Genomic DNA, 18,533 nt, shown 5'->3' with positions numbered 1-18,533 from the left:
CAGAGATAGTTTCATCAACCAAAAAGTTGATGGTGTTGCTTATTACTTTATAGACTATTCAAAAACATTAAGGAACATAGTTGGCTCCTATGTCATCCTTACTACCTTACCTGAAAATGACTCCTCTTCCTCATTCCTAAAATGTTCAAATATTTTTTGTGGATAGCACGGCATTTGTGGATCAAAAAGGGAATCGTGTGCATGACGTTATGTGTTGGGTTTTTATGAAGATTTTATTTTCAGGATTTAAAGAAGGAACGTTGGCAGAACAAATTTGTAAAGGAGATGGAAATCTCTAAAATTACAAAAAAATTAGTTAAAAATTTTTTTAATAAATGAAAAAACTTTGTGGTGTCGACAACAGATAAGAGAGTCATTTTTTTCGCAATTAGCTTTGTTTTACATTTTACAGTAGTTTGTCAATAAGTTTATGTGATTTAATTATTTTTTCGAAATTTTGGTATCTAAATTGAGAACAACGACAAATTAAAGAATCCAATTGTTCAAATTTTTTTTTACGTCAAAAATTGAAAAGAAATACCAAAAAAATAAGATGAGATAAAAAAGAAGATACCAAAAGAAAATGATGGTTGATGAAGAGGAAAAAAGAAATCAACGAAACTCTGAACGGAAAGATTTGTGATTGTGGAAAATAAAAACTAAATGGAAGATTTAAGCAGAAAAAAGAAAAAACAGACGGATAGAACTTGAAAGTCATTATGTCCCTTCACTGCTATCAATTAAATTCAACAGAAAGTGTGTACCCAATATCTCCAAACCAAACCTTATCTCCAATGAGAAAAAAAAGAAAGCAATATACAATTACAAAAAAAAGAGAGGTTTGGACACATGAAGAACATGCTTTATTTGTTGAAGGACTTTCTTTGTACCATAAAGATTGGAAACGAATAGAAGGACATGTTAAAACTAAGACAGTAGTTCAAATTCGGAGTCATGCTCAAAAATATTTCTTGAAACAACTAAAACAAAACAACAGTAATTCTTCTTCTCGTAGTATTTCTCCAAATTCTTCTGAATTTCCTCATGACAAAAGTCCATCAACGAAAAGAAGACATTCACTTTCTGCGTTTTCACCAGCTGCTCCAACTGAATTTACTGTAACTGCATTTTCAGAGAATAATTCTCCAAAGATGAGCTCATCACCAATGAATGAAGAACATTCAACTACATTCTTCCATCCAATTTATACTGATTAAATATGTTTCTTCTTTTCATAAATTTCTGTTTTATACCTCAAAAAATTATTAGTGGAGTAAAATTATTTATTTAAGGAAAATTGGAGTTTAAGTCTATTGAAAAAATAATTGTTGTGTTCATAAAGATTCTAATCGATACAACAACAGATTAAACATTTCTTAGTCCTTCGCTTGTACTTAATCAATCAAATAACTGATGTGTAAACGAAGTTACGTTCAACAAAAACAATTCTATTTAAAATGAATTACTATTAAACAGTAACCCAATTCAAGTAAGTCCTACAGAAATTGTAAATAACCAACTGTCCTTCTCACCAAATAATTGACTCACATCAACTCAATACGGAATCTTCTCCCATTCCAAATGAAATTAAAATTAATTAAAATGGTCAATATTTTCCTTATTTTCTAATCATTTTTTGTTTTTCTTCTTTAACACAACAACAACCTTCTCACACCTTTGTTGATTTACGTCACCCTCATTTTAATGAGACGTTTATCAAAAAGAGTTAAGAAATGAAAAAATAATTATTACGTTTACTTTGTTAGCACTATTTGTTTAATGCTTTGGGGGTATTACTTTCTATTCAAGAAAAATGTATAAAACAATAGTTCATGTACTAAGAATAATAATATGTCTTGTTGGGTTTATTTTGGTATTTGGTTCTTTTATTCTTTAAATTTTTACAATTAATTTACAATTATTTTATTGTATAAATATAGTTTTTAATTAAAAGAAATAAACATGAACTCAGAAGTGTATTTATATATGAACGAAGTGAAATCAAAAGAAGGGTGGAGTATTTTTATTAGAGGAATTAGTCCAATGATTGAAAAGGATGATTTAAAAGATTTTTTGATTGAGTTCGGTAAAATTAATTCATTACTTTTGTATGAAAGAAAAAGTTGTCCAACACAAAAATATGCTATAGTCTTATTTAAATTAAAAGAGCAAGCAGAAAAGTGTATAAATGAGATTGATGGTAAGACACTCTTAGACCATCGTTTAGAGGCTGACTTCGTTTTTATGAATCATTAAAATGTTTTATATTACATTTTTTTTTTGGTTAACTGAATAGAAGGAAAAGAGAATACAATATGAACTGGAAAAATGAAATGAATTTGATTTACTTTTTCTTCATCATTTCTCTTGGTCAATGTCTTAGAAAAGAAGAAAAGGTTGAAGAAATAATAATTGTCTCATCAAAGTGGAATGAAGAAATAAACCAGACTCTCCAGACATCTTCATTTAAGATAGGAATACAAAATAATGAACAATGTATCCAAGAACTCGAAAATATTAAGAAACAAATCTCAACTCAAAACGAAACACTCATTTCGTCTCAAGAAATTAAAGAGGAACTACTTAACACAATAATCAACCAAAATAAAGGAGTAAAGGAAGTTATTCAACGGTTTACTTCAAATACTACATTCTCTTCTTTAAAACAATTAATATTCTCACAAAAAAGATTTAAAGAGAAACCAGAATTACAACAATTTTATTTATTTTTAATCCAAACAATTCTTAGTAGAGAAGATATTATTCAGTGTCTTAGTCCTTTTATTCAATATTTTAAAAAAATTATATTTTTATGTAAAGATGGACATTGTTCATTATCAGATAAAAAGAGCAACCACTTTGTCATTGTAAATGAAGAGACAATTTTGTTTCTTCAATTACTTCTTGAAAAAGAACAATTAGAATTTCCAATACCAACAACTTATCTTGAATTTATTATTACCAAAAGAGAAAATGTTTCATTTATTAAAGTGAAGATGAACAATTCTATTATTCTTATTGGTCCTAATCATCAACGTTCTTACGAACTTACTTATTTTCTTCAATTAATTGAATAGCATTTTTTAATTTAATTATGTGATTTACACTAAGGACAAATTCTATATTTATTAGTAAAAAAAACTAAAAAAAATTAAAGAAAAAAGATAATTGATTCGTCTAATATGGACCAACAACAGAACCCAATCAAATTATTAATAGAAGAAAAAATAACTGTTCCAACACGAGAAAATTATATAAACCAAATTCAAAAAATGAGAAAGGCAGTAATGACACATGACATGCCAACAGATGACCAGTGTGAAAAGATTTCTACGAGAGGGAAAGTGTGGAAAATTTTATTAGGTATTTATAAAATTGATTCATTTGAGTATTGTGATTCTGGAAAGACTGATGATGCAAAATGGGAAAATATTTTTAAAGATTATAGTAGAACTTTTAGACATGATGATATTTATGAACAGCGTAAATGTAGTGATAAAATAGTTAGATTATTAAATCATGTATGTGCCGCTATAGGGAGTGAAGATGTTACTTATCTCCAAGGAATGAATTTAATTGCAGGAATGTTTCTTGCAGTTATGCCAGAGTTAGATTCATATTATTGTACAAAAAAAATGATTTTACAATTATTACCAACTTATTATGGTAAAAATGGTAAATATTATGGTGTTTGGTGGGGTTGTAAGTTAGTATTTGATTGTATGAAATATATTGATCCAGTTCTTTATTCACATTTCTATTCTTCTCGAAGTAATCCAATTGTTCTTATGCCTTGTTTTAATGGACTTAGTTCAAATACTTCTCCTTTAAATGAAGCTTTAATCCTTTGGGACTATTATTTTGCAAAAGGTTGTTTTAATGTTGTTTATATAACTTTGGCTCAATTAGTTTCTTGTAGAAAAATTCTTTTTCAAGTTTCCAATCCCTCAGCAATACTCAAAGACTTCCCTTCTTTACAAGCTAAAAAATTAATTTTATTGGCAGAATCATTTAGTCAAGCTATTCCTTCTGATTTACAAAAATTAGTTAAACAACACACTATTTCATTAGATTTAAATCCTTTTAAAGATTGGAAAGAAATTACTTCTGAAGAACAATGTTTTAAGAAGTTCTTTGAATAAATATTTAATTTTTTTTTATTACACTCTATTCTTATTTTTTGAGTTGATGTAATAAATTTGAAAGATTCTTTGATAATCGTATTATCATCTTTTTATTTTCTGTTTCTCTTTCTTTTATTGTTTCATTTATAGGTCTATCAATAAAATGTGATGATCCAACGATAAACATATTGTTTGAGCAAAACCAATGATTGATTGTATCATATACATAAACTGAACCTCCTTTATGTGGTACAACAACGGCAACTCCTACTTTTCTTTCTAATTGTTTTGAAAGAATTAATCCACAAAGATTCATCATTCCTTTTACTTCTAATGGAACATCATAAAAATAGGTTGGACTTCCAATTACTATTCCATCAGATTCTTTCATTTTTTTAATAAGTTCATTAACTATAGGATCTCCTTGTAAACATGTTTCACTCTTTTTACAAGTTTTATATGATTTACATGATTTTATTTCTTTGCCTCCTAATTGGAAAAATGTTGTTATAATACCTTCTTTTTCTAGTTCTTGTTTTATCAAACTAAGCATTAAAAAGGTTGTTCCATTTAATCGAGGACTTCCATTAATAATAAGAACTTTAGATAAGTTTAATCTTTCGTTCATATAGTTTTTAATGAATAAGTTAAAAAGATGATTAATAAGTAGAACCCAAACAAAAGGAATCATCAAAAAAGATAATAAAAATAGAAATAAGTAACAAAAACAAAAAAACTAAGAATTCTAACTAAAAAATTTTAAAAATAGGTCAAATAGAACTAAGAAAAAAAGAAGAACTTAGAAAAAAAGAAAATGTTGTTGTATCTTCTTTTTATTTGTTATGGTTTATCAGCTGGATTAGAGAAGGTTGATTTTACATTAAATGATAAAGAATATGTTATTATTGACGTTCAACATAATAATATTCCACAATATATATCTAATGTTTATGCTTATAGAAGTAAGTCATCAGGAAATTCAATTACTATTGTAGTTGACGGAGAAAAAGAAACAAAAAAATACCAATATCAAACCAGTGAATTAAAACGTTTACAAATTGGATTTGCAAAGAATAATATGTACGTTTTAAATAATGGAAATGTTGATGTTTTTGATCTTAATTCTACTATTTCTGGAGTAATTTCACATAGTTATCCATTAAGTAATATTGATTCATATTCACCAATGACTGTTATTACAAAAGAATTTACTTCATATAAACCAGAAGTATTTATTGTCCTTTGTCAAAATAATGGGTTGACAGTATTTAATGAAACCTTTAATATAGTAGATTCTACAAAACATCCATGTGGTAATTTTTCATCTTATGGGTATTCTTATTTAATGGTTAGAGGAGGAGGTGATGTAGAATTATATACTTTAAATCAAGGAGGTAAATTATCGTTTTATACTAATTTTGAAATTAAAGATAATAGTTCAATCACTTTTAATTATGATATGTCTATTATTAATGAATATGACGTTGTCTATAGTGTTATTTCTGATAAAAATAAAATTCAAGTAAATTCACCTAATAACTATGCTTATCCAACATTTATTGATAATGTATTTATTAATCCAAAACAATTTGTTAATCCAATTAATACTCAATATGTTCCTATGATTTCTACTTATAATAGTTTCTTGGTTATTGGTGGTTTTGGTTATTCTGTTGGAAGTATTCAAAGAGGAGGTGCAGTTTCAGTATATTTTGATAACTATTTAGTTAGTACAAAAGATAGATTTAAATTAATATATAGTTTAGTTTCAAATAGTTCATATGATTATATGGGATATTCTGTTGCTATGGATTCAAAAACACTTTACTATGGTGGTAAAACAAATGTCCTTCTTAATGGAAGTGCTACTACTGGAAAAGTTGATGTTTCAAAAATTACTGCTCAATATTGTACAGGAACATTATGTTATTGTGCTCCAGGATATTATTATAATTCTTACATGAAATCATGTTTAAAACAAATTGGAGGTGTCTCATCAATTATTATTGCTGTTATTTGTATCTTTATTCTTATTTTAATTATTGCTTTAATTAGTGTTTTATATAAAAAATGGAGTAGAAAACATGCTAAAAGTTTCACTATTGATGGTCAGTCTTATCCTTTTACTCCTTTAGAAGAACTTCCAGTTACATTCTCTACTGAAGTATTAACATTTGGTTATGAAGACGGTAATAAAGCTCCAATTAATCGTACATTAGAACAAAGTCTTACTATCACAAATAATTCTACTGTGAATAAACAATTTGATATTTCATTACCAACAAGTTACAAATTTAATATTCAATCTAATGTTACTAATCTTTCTATTAATGCTGGAGAACAAGGAGTTGTTAGATTCACTATTACTTTCCTTTGTACATGTTCATGTAATGATGATGATATTATTGCATTTGCTATTGCAGAAGAAGGAAATGAAGAACCTAAATTTGTTTATGTTACAATTAATGTATCAACAGAAGAGAGTGTATTTATTGATTACAAAGACCTTCTTATTAGTAAAAAAATTGATAATGGCCCTAACTCAGAGACTTCATTAATTAATTATAAAGATAAGTCATACGCAATGAAAAAGTTTACCACTGAATTTAATGAAGAATTAATGAATGTTTTTAGAAATAAAATTAATTCATTAATTAAATTAGAAAATGAATATTTATTACCTATATCTTTTGCTTGTATTGCACCACAAAATAATTGTCTTATTAATGAATATTCTATCATAGGTAATTTAAAAACAATTTATTCAATGAAAGAATCTCCTAAACAGTTAATTTGGAGATGTTTACTTAATGCTGCACAAGGTATTCAATACCTTCATCAAAGAGATATTATTCATAGAGATATTAAACCAGAAAATATTATTATTATTTCTACTGATTATTCAATGAAAGTATGTGCTAAATTAACTGATTATGATTTACCAAATGAATTAATTGGAAGTAAACAAGCAGCTCAATTAAATCAACAAATTGGACAAGAGATCTATTTCGCTCCTGAAGGAATTAATAATAAAGAAATAACTTCAGCTTATGATATTTATTCATTGGCAATTGTTATTGTCGAAGCTTTTGATAGAAAATGCCCATATTCTATGTTAGGAAGTTCTTGGGAAGTTCTTGAATTTGTTAATAAAGGAAAGAGAGTAGAAGTATCAAATAATATTCCACCAACTATTGCTTCAATCATTCTAAAAATGTGGGATCAAATCCCTGAAAAGAGATGTAAAATTAATGAAGTTATTGATGCATTAATGAATAGTGAAAAAGAATTAGAAGAAAACCAACAAACAGTAATTGATATGTCAAATGATATTGTTGGCTCATTACTTGGAGATGAACCTTCAATCCCAATACAACCTGTTCCAACTACTACTGTTACTCTCACTAATGAACCAGAAAAAATACCAAGTCCAACTCCAATTGAAACAAGTGAGGCAAATGCTGCTGATGATTTAACTGCTTCACTTCTTGATTCACTTTAAAAATGGTTCATTTAAAGTAAATTACTTTCAAAGAAAGAGAATTTTTTAATATATTTTCTTTTTTTTTAAAAAAGAATCAAATGAATTAATAATGATAATCATCTCTTCTATCTCTCCTATCATCTAATCTTCGTTGTTCTCTTGAATAAACATATTCATAAGAACCATCTGATTTTACGTGCACTGTTGGTGGAATATGTTTTAGTGGTATTTTACATATACCATTTTCATTATCAAATATAGATTGTTTCATCCAATATTCCATTCCCCAATATGCTTCTCTATTATCCTTTCCTTCAAATCCTTTTTTAAAATGTACCATAATTCCTTCAGCAGTTTTTCTATCAGCAATATAAACAACTTCAATTTTGTATGCTGGTAGATATGATTCACAAATATATTTTGGAATATAATTTGATAAGAAATCTTTTTGTTGTTGTTGGTCTGGTGGAATGTTTGTAAAAATAATTACATTTGATTTTACTAAATGATAAATACTTTTATTTTATTCTTAAATTATTTTTAACAAACATTCTACATATCCACTTTTATCTACTATTTGATTTCTAAAATCTCGTGATGCAAGTTGTGGAGGTGGTTGTTCTCTTACAACTGGAGCTCCATATCTTGCTCCTGATGGATAATTATTATAAGTATTATTTTGTTGAACTTGTTGATGTCTATACATATATTGGTGATTAGAATATGGTTCTTGAGGTGCTTTTGGTGGTGGATAATTAGATGGATTGTGGAAATAACCTCCTTGCATCTTTGTTTGATAACTGTTTTTCATTTTTCTTTGTTTTAACTTTTTTAATTCTCTTTTCGTTTTATATAACACAATTTTTTATTACTTAACGAAATAGAACTTAAAAGTACATTTGTCATGACCGAACGTATTAATTGTCAAATTCCTTTATTTGCATTAACTCGAGACAATACAAATTACTTTGCTGCAGGTGGTGGTGGAAGTTGTAAAAGTGGTATTAAAAATGGTATAATGAAGATTCCACAACTTGGAGGAAAACCAAAGTTTTATGATACAGGAGATGCATCAATTTCATGTATCATTTCTATTAAAGATCCAAAAGAAACAGATAAAAGACTTATTATTTATTCTGCCAATGAATATATTTATATTGCTAACGAAGAATTAGAAGTTCAAAGCAAGTTACAAGGATTAGAAGTAGAAAATGCTGAAGAAGAGATGATTGAAGTTAAAGTTATGAAGTATACTAAAAAAACACAGTCACTATTTGTTGGATGGAGTAATGGTGTTGTTCAAAAATATCATTTAGAGAATAAAAAATTAGAACTGATTAAATTGTTACAAAAAGAAACAGGAAAAGATGTTAATGGTATGTGTATTTCAGCTCATAAGAATAGGCTATTTGTTACATCTCATAATAGAAAATTAACTGTTTATGACACTGATTCAGGTGAAGTTTTAAAAAGTATTTATCCTGAGGACTTAAATAAAAAATGGGATAATGCACGTTTCTGGGGTTGTATAATTAGTTATAATGGAGACGAAGCAATTCTTGGATTAATGGAAAAATATCATCCATCATATTTACTTGTTCTTGATTCATACAAATTTACATTAAAGAAAACTTTATACTTATGTAAATCTCAAATTTCTTCTCCAATTACTACTGAACGAGCAAGAACACTAGCTAGTGTAGGATGTTCAGATGGAACAGTAGTTGTAATTTCTTTATTAAATTATAAAATATTGTCTATCAAAAAACATCACTCATTTGTTATTCCTGCTACAACCATTGATTTTAAACAAACAGTAGCAACAGTTTCTTTAGACTATAATTTTGTAGTAACACCAATAACGAATAAACCATGTTTGTGTTTTGTATTTTTTTTTTGTTTTTTAAATACGACTTACCTTTTAGATGGATTTATCATTTTGGGAATTCTTATGTTGTTTTTGGCTTGTTGTGCTTTTTACTATATGAAGATGCACTCTCACTAACACAATAATTCTCTTAATTTGTGTTATTAATTTTTCTTTTTTTGTTGAACTTGAAAATAATTTCTCTTCTTAAGGAAATAATACTTAAAATTATAATTAAACTATTAAATAGATCTAGAAAACAAGATTATCCGCAATGTCACAACAACCAAAGGTCAAAGCCCAACAAACAGGTATCCAAAGTAAATTAGGAACTCACTTTCAAACTATCTTTCTTCCAACACTACAACTTATTACACGACCACAAACAAATGATTTACTTAAAAGTTATCAAGATTTTACTACAGAAACATTACTCAAAACACTTCCTTTAAATCACCCAAAGAAAAAAATTATAGTTTGTGATAGACACTCTTTTATGATGATGGAACTTATTGGTGGTCAATACCTTCAAGATGACAATTACAATATTACTGATATGATATGCTATGAAGATTATAATGTTGAAAATTTCACACGAACATTTTTTAGAAAGACACTGGCATATTTTGTTATTGTTGATTCAACGATAGAAGCAGCAACTCATGCATTAAACTTTATGAATAAATCGTTGGAGAAATTTAATGAAATAGCAAATGATTCATATGTAATGACACCAGAAAACTTTTTCTTTTTCAGAATGCCTAAATTTACACCCTTTGATGGTAAATTATTAGATCCTTTTAAAACATCATTTAGATTAGGTAAAATAGATATTCCTGTTGCAGTTATTCAAGATGATGTCTTTAGTTTACAAGATGATAATGCATTTGTACGATTATTTGGTGAACGAGACGTTGGAATATTGAATGAAATTTATTCATCGTTGGATACGTTCCAAAAACGATTTGGTTATTTTCCAAAAATATTTAGTCGAGGACAATATTCACACCAACTTGCTGAGATGATGAATATTAAAAGATCAAATAATGAATTTAATAAAGAAGTAGATTTTGTTTATATTGTTGATAGAACATTTGATTTGTTAACTCCTGAATTAATTGCTAATAATTATGAATCATTGATTGATGAAGTATATGGAATAAATGATGATTGTACTACTGTTAATGTAAATTTAAGTATATATGATAAAGTTTTTGGAAGTTCAAAAGACTCAGACGTTGCTTATAAAGTACTTAGTGAAAAGAAAAATGCATTTATTACATTACATGGTAATTGGTATAATGAAATTAGTAAAGCTAATTTTAATGATATTCGAACAGTATTAAATGAAAAAATTAAAGCTACAAAAGAGTTACAAGAACTTACTCAACAAGAAAAATCTATTTCTAAGAAATTAGAAATGACAACCCATTTTAATATGTGTTTAGCATTTGCTACAATACATCCCCAAATTCATCAATCAATTATTTCATATGTTAATACTTATGATAATTTAGAGTTACAAGAAAAACAATTCCAATTTTTTGATTATGTATTTTCTTCAGCTAAACAAATTGCTGGATTATTTAAGCAAGACCTTGCTGGTCCAATAGAAGATTTGTTATTACTTGGAAAACATGAAGAAGCATTAAAACAATTAGCAATATTATGTGCTGGATATGATGGTATTAAACCTGATTTATATGATGAAATAAAGAAATTCTTTATCCAGTATTGTGGAATTGAAGAATTAAATATTTGGTCAAAAATGGAAATGTCTGGAGTATTAAAGAAAACAGGAGAGAAGTCAAGAAGTTTCACTGCTTTAAATTCAGCATTAAGATTATATGAAAAAGAAAATAGTTCAAGTTTTTATGGAGGATATACTCCATTAGTAGTAAAGTCATTAGAAAATATTATTTGTCCTCAAGAAACTGAAGAATCCTCTAATCAAAAAGGTGTTCTTGGAGCTGCATTAAAAGGAGTTAGTAAATTAACTTCTAAAAATTTAAATGACATATTAACTGAAGAAGAACACATGAAAATTACTAATATTAAAGAAACTATTGAAGGAGACCCAAAGAAAATTGTAGTATTTGTTGTTGGAGGAATTACATTTGGTGAAATTGCTAGTTTAAGAAGTTTATCACAAAAACTTGGAAGACCAATAATCATTGGTTCGACTCATATTATCCGTAAGAATAATTCTATGATTAACCAATTCATTCAATCAGCTGAAAAAGAAATGAGAATATTCAATTGAAATTAAAAATTTTTTCATAGAGATTATAATTGTTTTTTTTAGGGTTTTTTGTTTTTAATAAAATAAACTTAAAAATAAGAAGAAAACTTTAAATGTCAATTAAATTATCGCAACAATTTCAAAGAATTCTTCATAGTGGAAATAGAAATGAGGCCTTGTCTAATGGTATTCACACATCAAAGTATACTGTTTATAACTTTATTCCATATTTTTTATATGAACAATTTAGAAAATTAGCAAATGTTTATTTCTTATTTATTTCTTGTTTACAATTAATTCCAGGACTATCGCCAACAGGGAGATATACCACTTTATTTCCTCTTTGCGTTGTATTAATAGTTTCTGGGATAAAAGAAATTTATGAGGATCTTAGAAGACATAGAGATGACCAAAGAGAAAATAATAGAATGGCACTGAAAAAAATTAAAAATAATGTCATTGAAATACCATGGAAAGATGTTGTTGTTGGAGATCATTTAATTATTAAAAAAAATGAAACTATTCCATGTGATGGTATTGTAGTATCAAGTAGTAATAAAAATGGAGAATTATTTGTGGAAACAAGTCAATTAGATGGAGAAACTAATTTAAAGAGTAAATATTCTTGTAGTATATTTAAAGAATCAAAAGGGTTAGATGAAAAAATAGATATTTATTATAATGATCCTTCTTTAGAACTAACTAAATTTGAAGGAATGGTTGTTAATCAATTTAATGATGTAGAACGGTTAAATGAAAAACAGTTTCTATTAAGAGGAAGTAAATTAAAAAGAGTAAATGAAATTGAAATGATTTGTTTATATGTTGGAAGTGAAACAAAACAAATATTAAATGGAAAAGATGCTATTTTAAAAAGGTCAAGAATGGAATTACAAACAAATAGACTTGTTATGGTAATGTTTACTTTAGCAATTATATTATCAAGTATTAGCACAATTGGATTTTTTAAATGGAATTGGGAATTTGAATTATGGTATCTTAATGACGATGGAACAAATGATAAATTGTCATACCTTTGGATATTTTTTACTTTTATAATTCTTTATAATAATCTTGTGCCGATTTCATTATATGTATGTCTTGAAATTATTAAATTAATTCAGGCATTTTTTATTGAGAATGATGAAGACATTAAACATTCAGTAAATACAAGATGTAGAAACACAAATTTAGTTGAAGAACTTGGAACAGTTAAATTTATATTTGCTGATAAAACAGGAACATTAACAAAAAATGAAATGCGGTTTAAGAAATGCTTTGTTGATGGCAATGAGTATAATAATTCATTTTCATTTGATAATGCTAATAAAAAAGAACGATGGTTTTTAAGATGTTTATCAACATGTCATACAGCAGATAAAACTGATAAAGGATATAGTGCTTCATCAGCTGATGAAGAGATATTAGTTAGTCTTGCAAAAGAATTTGGAGTAGAATTTAAAGAAAGAAATTCAGAAGAAATAATAACAAGTGAAGGGACGTTTAGATATTATATAATTCCATTTAGTTCTGAAAGAAAAAGGATGTCAGTTGTGCTAATACAGAATGACAAAGGATGGATATTTATGAAAGGAGCTAATGGAATTGTTCAACGAAGTTGCCAAGATAAAAATGAAGAAATTGAAAAGAAATGTAAAGAATATGCAGAAGAAGGTTTGAGAATATTAGTTATTGCTGGTAGAGAATTAAAGAAAGAAGAAATACAAAATATTAATAAAATTAATGAAATTGGAAAAATGGAAAGCTTAGAAAAAGAATTAATAATATTAGGATGTACTGCTGTTGAAGATGAATTACAAGAAGGAGTTATTGAAAGTATTGAAATATTAAAGAAAGCAGGAATTGTTGTTAGTATGCTTACTGGTGATATGAAAGAAACAGCTATTACTATTGCAAGAAATGCACATATATTAAATAAGAAAGAAGAAGAAAGTGAACTTATAATAAGTGGAAATGAAATGAGTTTAATGCTTAAGAATAATAAAGAAGAGATTGTTAAAAAAATAATTTCCTCTTCTGGAGTTTGTGTATATAGATGTACGCCTAATGATAAATCTAATGTTGTTAATATCATTAATGAATATCTTCATCAACAAGAAACAATGAGTTCGACATTAAGTATTGGAGATGGCTGTAATGATGTTTCTATGATTAGAACAGCAAATATTGGAATAGGAATTACAGGTAAAGAAGGAATGTCAGCAGCAAGGGCTGCTGATTTTTCCGTAGAGAAATTTAGAGATATTGTTAAATTATTACTTGTTCATGGGAGATATTCATTTAATAGAATTGGGATATTTACTTCACATACATTATACAGGAGTATATTATTATTTATTACCCAATTTTATTTTGCATTCTTTTCGGGGTTTTCAGGAACTTCTATATATGAGAGATGGAGTTTGGTAATGTTTAATATTTTATTTTCAATATTATTACCAATGGTTGTTGCTACATTTGATAAAGATTATAGTCCATATGAATTAATAAGTAGACCAGAATTATATTTAACTGTAAGTTCTGTATATACTTTAAAAACAGTAATATTATGGTTTATTGATGGAATAATAGAATCAATGATAATATTCTTTTGTGGAAAATATTTATTAAGTGGAGATATTGGATTTGGAGAGATTGGGATAGGTGCGTTTGGATTTACTATTTATTGTGCCATTGTTATAGTTTCATGTTTTCATCTTGCAACATATTCTCATACATTTGTATGGCCATTTTATATATCAATGATTTTATCAATACTACTATTCTTTGGATGGTATATTTTTTATGGATTTGTTGGTGGATTTAAGTTTATTTCTATGGGAGAGTCTGTGTACATGTTGGCACTTAATCTTTGCTCTTTACCAAGATTCTGGATTGTTTTATTATATATTGTTTGTATTCCATTAGTTAAACCAACTTTTCTTCGTTGTCTTGAAGATATTAAAAAACAAAATGAAGAAATAAAACCCCTTAACACTCAAACTATGACGCTTTTCATGCAAACATCTTCTCAATTCTATAAAGTTAAAGAGGATTAGAAAAGTTATATTACAATACATTTATTTTTTTTTTGTTTTGGACTTATTTTATAAGTACAAGTATATAATATAAACTTGTTGATTTTTTAATATTTTTGAAGACTTCTGGAATAATTAACTATTATAATAAAAAAGTCATAATTTTAATAATTCTTTTCAATAAGAAATTTCATTTTTATAATAGAATTAAAGTCCATCCTAAAAACAAAATTTGATAAAGTTACTGTTGTAAATAGAAGAGAAGAGAAAAATTATTGATAAACTCATTTCAAATAAAACTAAAATACAACCAGAACAAAGTATTTAAGAATTATCTAGGGTCATTGAAGAGAATAACAGTGAAGATTTGACTTGTGAATTATTAATAAAGAAAATAAATGAAAAAGATGAAAATAAATCAGAAATTTAATGACTTTAATGTATAGAATAATGGACAAGCTAAAAAAATGTATATTAATGGGAAAAGTTATTGACTCAGATCAAAAAAATATTTGTTAGACATTTACCATTTGTAAAGAATCCAAAATATAGAACTTGCATTTAACATTTATTAGATATGTAGATGATAAATTATATTTATTATCACAATACAATAGAATTATACACACTGATATTCAAAGCATATAACTACAAATTGAAATAAGAAATTAATGACTCACTTGAGCTAATTAATTATTTATTGAAAATGATGGAACCAATAAGTTCATTTAATTTTGATAATGAGGGGTATTATAAAAATACTTCAATATGGTTACTATTTTAATACTGAAGCAAATAGTCATTTTATAACAAACAACTCTTCTTTCTAAATCAATAACTGTAATGAGTTTTGAGGAAATGGAATTATTTTTAAAACTATTAGGACTGTTAGATATTCAACATCATTATTACTTATCAGTGTTATTACTAAGAAAGCAAAACAATATTTTACTACAGAAATACTTCAAATCAACATTTTATCTTCTGTTCCAACTGGTTTCTTAAAGAAATTTATTGCAAGATACATTTGTTATAGTTTCTCCTCAAAACCTGAAGCAGATCAAATTATGGAAAAAATACTTAAATTTAGACAAATACTTATTAATGATACAGACTCAAATTCTCTTAAATTAAGACCACTCTTTAAACGTTCGTTTTAATAATTATTAGGAACCTTTTCTATTGAAAAGGAGTTGACTGAATTAATTCCTTGTATTATCAAAGGAAATTATAGAATTAACAAAGATAAATTGAAAATATGAAAAAAGAAAGAAACAGTTATTTTTTCATTGAATTTATTCTTTATTCAATGAAATATAACAAAGGTTATTTTAATCCTTTTTTACTTAAATTTTCTGCCAACAAATTTATGGGATTTAATATTTCTCAGTTGATAAAAAAGAAAATTACTAAAACTCACGCAAGTATAAATTTGACTGAAGTATGATTCTTTATTTAAGTTAATTTTTTTTACTTACATGAAAAAGATAACGTATTTGATAAAAAGGTAGATTAGACACTAATAGCAAATACGTACTACGTTGTGAACAAATAATATGATTGGGTTCAAATTATTTATTTTTGGAAGATTTTTGAAAATAATTTAAATAATAATTTGAATTTGAGCTTCATTGAATTAATTCGATTGTTCTACCTTGGTTTAATATTCACATTTCTTTTGTAGAACTTTCGTCTCAATTTAGAGTAATAAAATAATATTATTTATCATAAAAAATACTATATCTCTATTATTGAAACTTTTCATGAAAAAAAACTATTTAGTATTAATAAAATAATTATCAATAAAACTAAAAAAAATTCAAAGTTCAACTCTTTCTCAAAAAGAATGATTTTAATGTTTTAAACTTATCAAAACAAGAAATAGTATATTTCTAATAAATTAATAATAAAGAAGAATTCTGTAATTAGAAAAACAAAAAAGAAAAAAAATACTTTTTATGAACTAATTTTGATTGAAAAATCTTAATAAAAGATGTATTTTTAATATTAAAAAAAACAGGAAAATTAGGAAAATAAAAACAAGAAATTTCAAAGTTTCCATTGGTAGAATTAAGAAAAGTTTAGGAGAACTTAGTCGTTTTAAGGAAGTAGTATCTACTATTAAGTTAAATGAACTTATCAGATTTTGACACAACAGTTATTGAAGAATCTTTTTCAGAAGATGCTAAAGATTTAATTAATGAAGAAAACAATAAGGACAAGGAGTTTACAAAAACTGGTTTACAACAATTAAAGAACGCTTATCAAGAATGCTATCTCCAATACCAAATTGGTTCTAAAACAACTAAACAACAACTAAAACCTATTTTAATGGAACTACATCAACTCATTCAAAAATTATTCTCTATACTGAATTAATTTGTATTTGTTTAACAAATTTTGTGGAGTAATACATATTTTAACTTATTTATTATTAATTTAATACTCTTTTTCTTTTTTTTTTTTTTTTTATTAACTTTTATAATAAATTATTTTTAAAATATTATTTCTTTTTTTTTTTAAGAAAAGTTAATCTAACAATATCTAATGAAGTATAAAAATCTTATTGTAAAAATATTCGTTTGATAAAAATAGAATAACTTCTATTAAAATTAAATTACAAAATTATCTATAAAAACGTTATATATAACATTAAATAAATAAAATTAAAAAAATAAAAAGAAAAAAACTTATTAAAAAAAAACTAATAAATAATTTATTTATGAAACTATATTCATTATTCATTTATAGTGAAGCAGGTATTTGTATGTATTATTATAATTTTCTTAAAAATGAAATACCACCACAAAGACTAATCGAACACCAACAATTTATATCAGGACTAATTCAATCAATAACTAACTTTTGTGATTGTATGAATCCTTTAGCAATTTCAAATACTTTTGAATGTTTTTGTACCGACACTTATAAATTTCATTATTACCAAACACCAACAAATTTAAGATTTGTATTATTAACAGATAATTTAGCACCATGTTATACATCATTATTAAAAGAATATTATTTAAATTGTTATGTTCCTTCAATATCAAAGAATCCGTTATTTACTTCTGAAATAGAAAATATAAAATGTCCATTGTTAGATAAGAAAACAGAAGATTATTTTAAAACTAAAAATGATTAATAAAAATTGAATTTATTATTTTTTACTTCATTCTATTTCAAATTCTTACATTTACATTAATGACTTACTTGATCTATCAGCTTCAATAATTTCTATAAATGCATCTTCGAGTCCTTTTTGTTGAATTTCCCAATCTTCAATTTTTAATGCTTCTTTATGTTCTAATATTTCACTAAAAATATTACTTAGTCTTTTTTTATCAATAGGAATCATTGCTGTTAATATACCTCTTTCTTCTTTTACTTCGACATCTTCTCCAAGTAATTGTTTAAGGAAATTAATAACTTGTACTCGTTCTTCTGAAGCAATTTTTATATAGTATCCTGGTGCATAATGGTTCCTAATTCTTTGACAAGTACCTAATGCAATAAGATCTCCGTCTGACATAATACCAACCCTATCACACAAAACATCAGCTTCTTCCATAGAATGAGTAGTAATAATAATACATCTATTTTTCTGAATTTTTAAAATTAAATCCCATACATCTCTTCTAATAGCAACATCTAATCCAGTTGTTGGTTCATCTAAAAATATAACTTTAGGATTTCCAGTCATAGCAATTGCAATACTAAGTCTTCTTCTCATACCACCAGATAATTGTGAACTTCTTCTGTTTTGTGGTTTTGATCT

At 26.0% G+C, this 18,533-nt stretch overlaps 11 protein-coding genes across 11 annotated transcripts, besides 20 other annotated features; 8 read left to right on the top strand and 3 right to left on the bottom strand.

Annotated features, from left to right (window-relative positions):
- Window positions 1–296: 296 nt before the first annotated feature.
- Window positions 297–337: a sequence feature (AT_rich).
- A 382-nt stretch (window positions 338–719) lies between these two features.
- Window positions 720–1,217, top strand: EDI_336820 (uncharacterized protein; the record flags this gene model as incomplete). Its single annotated transcript, XM_001740807.1, has 1 exon — window positions 720–1,217. One exon carries the CDS (start codon window positions 720–722, stop codon window positions 1,215–1,217), a length of 498 nt encoding a protein of 165 aa, XP_001740859.1.
- Window positions 1,218–1,884: 667 nt separating this feature from the next.
- Window positions 1,885–1,961: a sequence feature (AT_rich).
- A 354-nt stretch (window positions 1,962–2,315) lies between these two features.
- Window positions 2,316–3,077, top strand: EDI_336810 (uncharacterized protein; the record flags this gene model as incomplete). Its single annotated transcript, XM_001740806.1, has 1 exon — window positions 2,316–3,077. One exon carries the CDS (start codon window positions 2,316–2,318, stop codon window positions 3,075–3,077), a length of 762 nt encoding a protein of 253 aa, XP_001740858.1.
- Window positions 2,780–2,814: a sequence feature (AT_rich).
- A 43-nt stretch (window positions 3,078–3,120) lies between the features above and the next one.
- Window positions 3,121–3,156: a sequence feature (AT_rich).
- A 26-nt stretch (window positions 3,157–3,182) lies between these two features.
- On the top strand, window positions 3,183–4,142 carry EDI_336800 (cell division control protein, putative; the record flags this gene model as incomplete). The annotated part of the gene is made up of 1 exon (XM_001740805.1): window positions 3,183–4,142. The coding sequence occupies one exon, from the start codon at window positions 3,183–3,185 to the stop codon at window positions 4,140–4,142; it is 960 nt and encodes a 319-aa protein (XP_001740857.1).
- Window positions 4,138–4,163: a sequence feature (AT_rich).
- A 10-nt stretch (window positions 4,164–4,173) lies between these two features.
- On the bottom strand, window positions 4,174–4,752 carry EDI_336790 (uncharacterized protein; the record flags this gene model as incomplete). The annotated part of the gene is made up of 1 exon (XM_001740804.1): window positions 4,174–4,752. One exon carries the CDS (start codon window positions 4,750–4,752, stop codon window positions 4,174–4,176), a length of 579 nt encoding a protein of 192 aa, XP_001740856.1.
- A 47-nt stretch (window positions 4,753–4,799) lies between these two features.
- Window positions 4,800–4,939: a microsatellite.
- EDI_336780 (serine-threonine protein kinase, putative) lies at window positions 4,939–7,626 on the top strand (the record flags this gene model as incomplete). Its single annotated transcript, XM_001740803.1, has 1 exon — window positions 4,939–7,626. One exon carries the CDS (start codon window positions 4,939–4,941, stop codon window positions 7,624–7,626), a length of 2,688 nt encoding a protein of 895 aa, XP_001740855.1.
- Window positions 6,125–6,185: a microsatellite.
- Window positions 6,759–6,804: a sequence feature (AT_rich).
- Window positions 7,627–7,665: 39 nt separating the features above from the next.
- Window positions 7,666–7,699: a sequence feature (AT_rich).
- Window positions 7,700–7,711: 12 nt separating this feature from the next.
- Window positions 7,712–8,395, bottom strand: EDI_336770 (uncharacterized protein; the record flags this gene model as incomplete). Its single annotated transcript, XM_001740802.1, has 2 exons — window positions 7,712–8,109; window positions 8,158–8,395. The coding sequence occupies 2 exons, from the start codon at window positions 8,393–8,395 to the stop codon at window positions 7,712–7,714; spliced, it is 636 nt and encodes a 211-aa protein (XP_001740854.1).
- Window positions 8,086–8,152: a sequence feature (AT_rich).
- A 117-nt stretch (window positions 8,396–8,512) lies between the features above and the next one.
- EDI_336760 (uncharacterized protein) lies at window positions 8,513–9,613 on the top strand (the record flags this gene model as incomplete). The annotated part of the gene is made up of 2 exons (XM_001740801.1): window positions 8,513–9,482; window positions 9,534–9,613. The coding sequence occupies 2 exons, from the start codon at window positions 8,513–8,515 to the stop codon at window positions 9,611–9,613; spliced, it is 1,050 nt and encodes a 349-aa protein (XP_001740853.1).
- Window positions 9,343–9,363: a sequence feature (AT_rich).
- Window positions 9,614–9,688: 75 nt separating the features above from the next.
- Window positions 9,689–9,724: a sequence feature (AT_rich).
- Window positions 9,725–9,749: 25 nt separating this feature from the next.
- On the top strand, window positions 9,750–11,738 carry EDI_336750 (vacuolar protein sorting-associated protein 33A, putative; the record flags this gene model as incomplete). Its single annotated transcript, XM_001740800.1, has 1 exon — window positions 9,750–11,738. The coding sequence occupies one exon, from the start codon at window positions 9,750–9,752 to the stop codon at window positions 11,736–11,738; it is 1,989 nt and encodes a 662-aa protein (XP_001740852.1).
- A 92-nt stretch (window positions 11,739–11,830) lies between these two features.
- EDI_336740 (uncharacterized protein) lies at window positions 11,831–14,776 on the top strand (the record flags this gene model as incomplete). The annotated part of the gene is made up of 1 exon (XM_001740799.1): window positions 11,831–14,776. The coding sequence occupies one exon, from the start codon at window positions 11,831–11,833 to the stop codon at window positions 14,774–14,776; it is 2,946 nt and encodes a 981-aa protein (XP_001740851.1).
- Window positions 14,777–14,885: 109 nt separating this feature from the next.
- Window positions 14,886–14,967: a sequence feature (AT_rich).
- Window positions 14,968–16,350: 1,383 nt separating this feature from the next.
- Window positions 16,351–16,372: a sequence feature (AT_rich).
- An 88-nt stretch (window positions 16,373–16,460) lies between these two features.
- Window positions 16,461–16,575: a sequence feature (AT_rich).
- A 176-nt stretch (window positions 16,576–16,751) lies between these two features.
- Window positions 16,752–16,772: a sequence feature (AT_rich).
- A 397-nt stretch (window positions 16,773–17,169) lies between these two features.
- Window positions 17,170–17,200: a sequence feature (AT_rich).
- A 3-nt stretch (window positions 17,201–17,203) lies between these two features.
- Window positions 17,204–17,226: a microsatellite.
- A 6-nt stretch (window positions 17,227–17,232) lies between these two features.
- Window positions 17,233–17,479: a sequence feature (AT_rich).
- EDI_336730 (trafficking protein particle complex subunit, putative) lies at window positions 17,478–17,900 on the top strand (the record flags this gene model as incomplete). Its single annotated transcript, XM_001740798.1, has 1 exon — window positions 17,478–17,900. One exon carries the CDS (start codon window positions 17,478–17,480, stop codon window positions 17,898–17,900), a length of 423 nt encoding a protein of 140 aa, XP_001740850.1.
- Window positions 17,875–17,925: a sequence feature (AT_rich).
- Window positions 17,926–17,951: 26 nt separating this feature from the next.
- EDI_336720 (Daunorubicin resistance ATP-binding protein drrA, putative) lies at window positions 17,952–18,488 on the bottom strand (the record flags this gene model as incomplete). The annotated part of the gene is made up of 1 exon (XM_001740797.1): window positions 17,952–18,488. The coding sequence occupies one exon, from the start codon at window positions 18,486–18,488 to the stop codon at window positions 17,952–17,954; it is 537 nt and encodes a 178-aa protein (XP_001740849.1).
- Between the last annotated feature and the right edge of the window lie 45 nt (window positions 18,489–18,533).

The sequence above is a fragment of the Entamoeba dispar genome, genomic scaffold (genome assembly GCF_000209125.1).
Source record: "Entamoeba dispar SAW760 scf_1105229463199 genomic scaffold, whole genome shotgun sequence".
NCBI classification, from domain to species: Eukaryota; Evosea; order Mastigamoebida; family Endamoebidae; genus Entamoeba; species Entamoeba dispar.
Note: the sequence above shows the minus strand (reverse complement) of the source record. Positions and strands in the feature narration are given on the sequence as shown.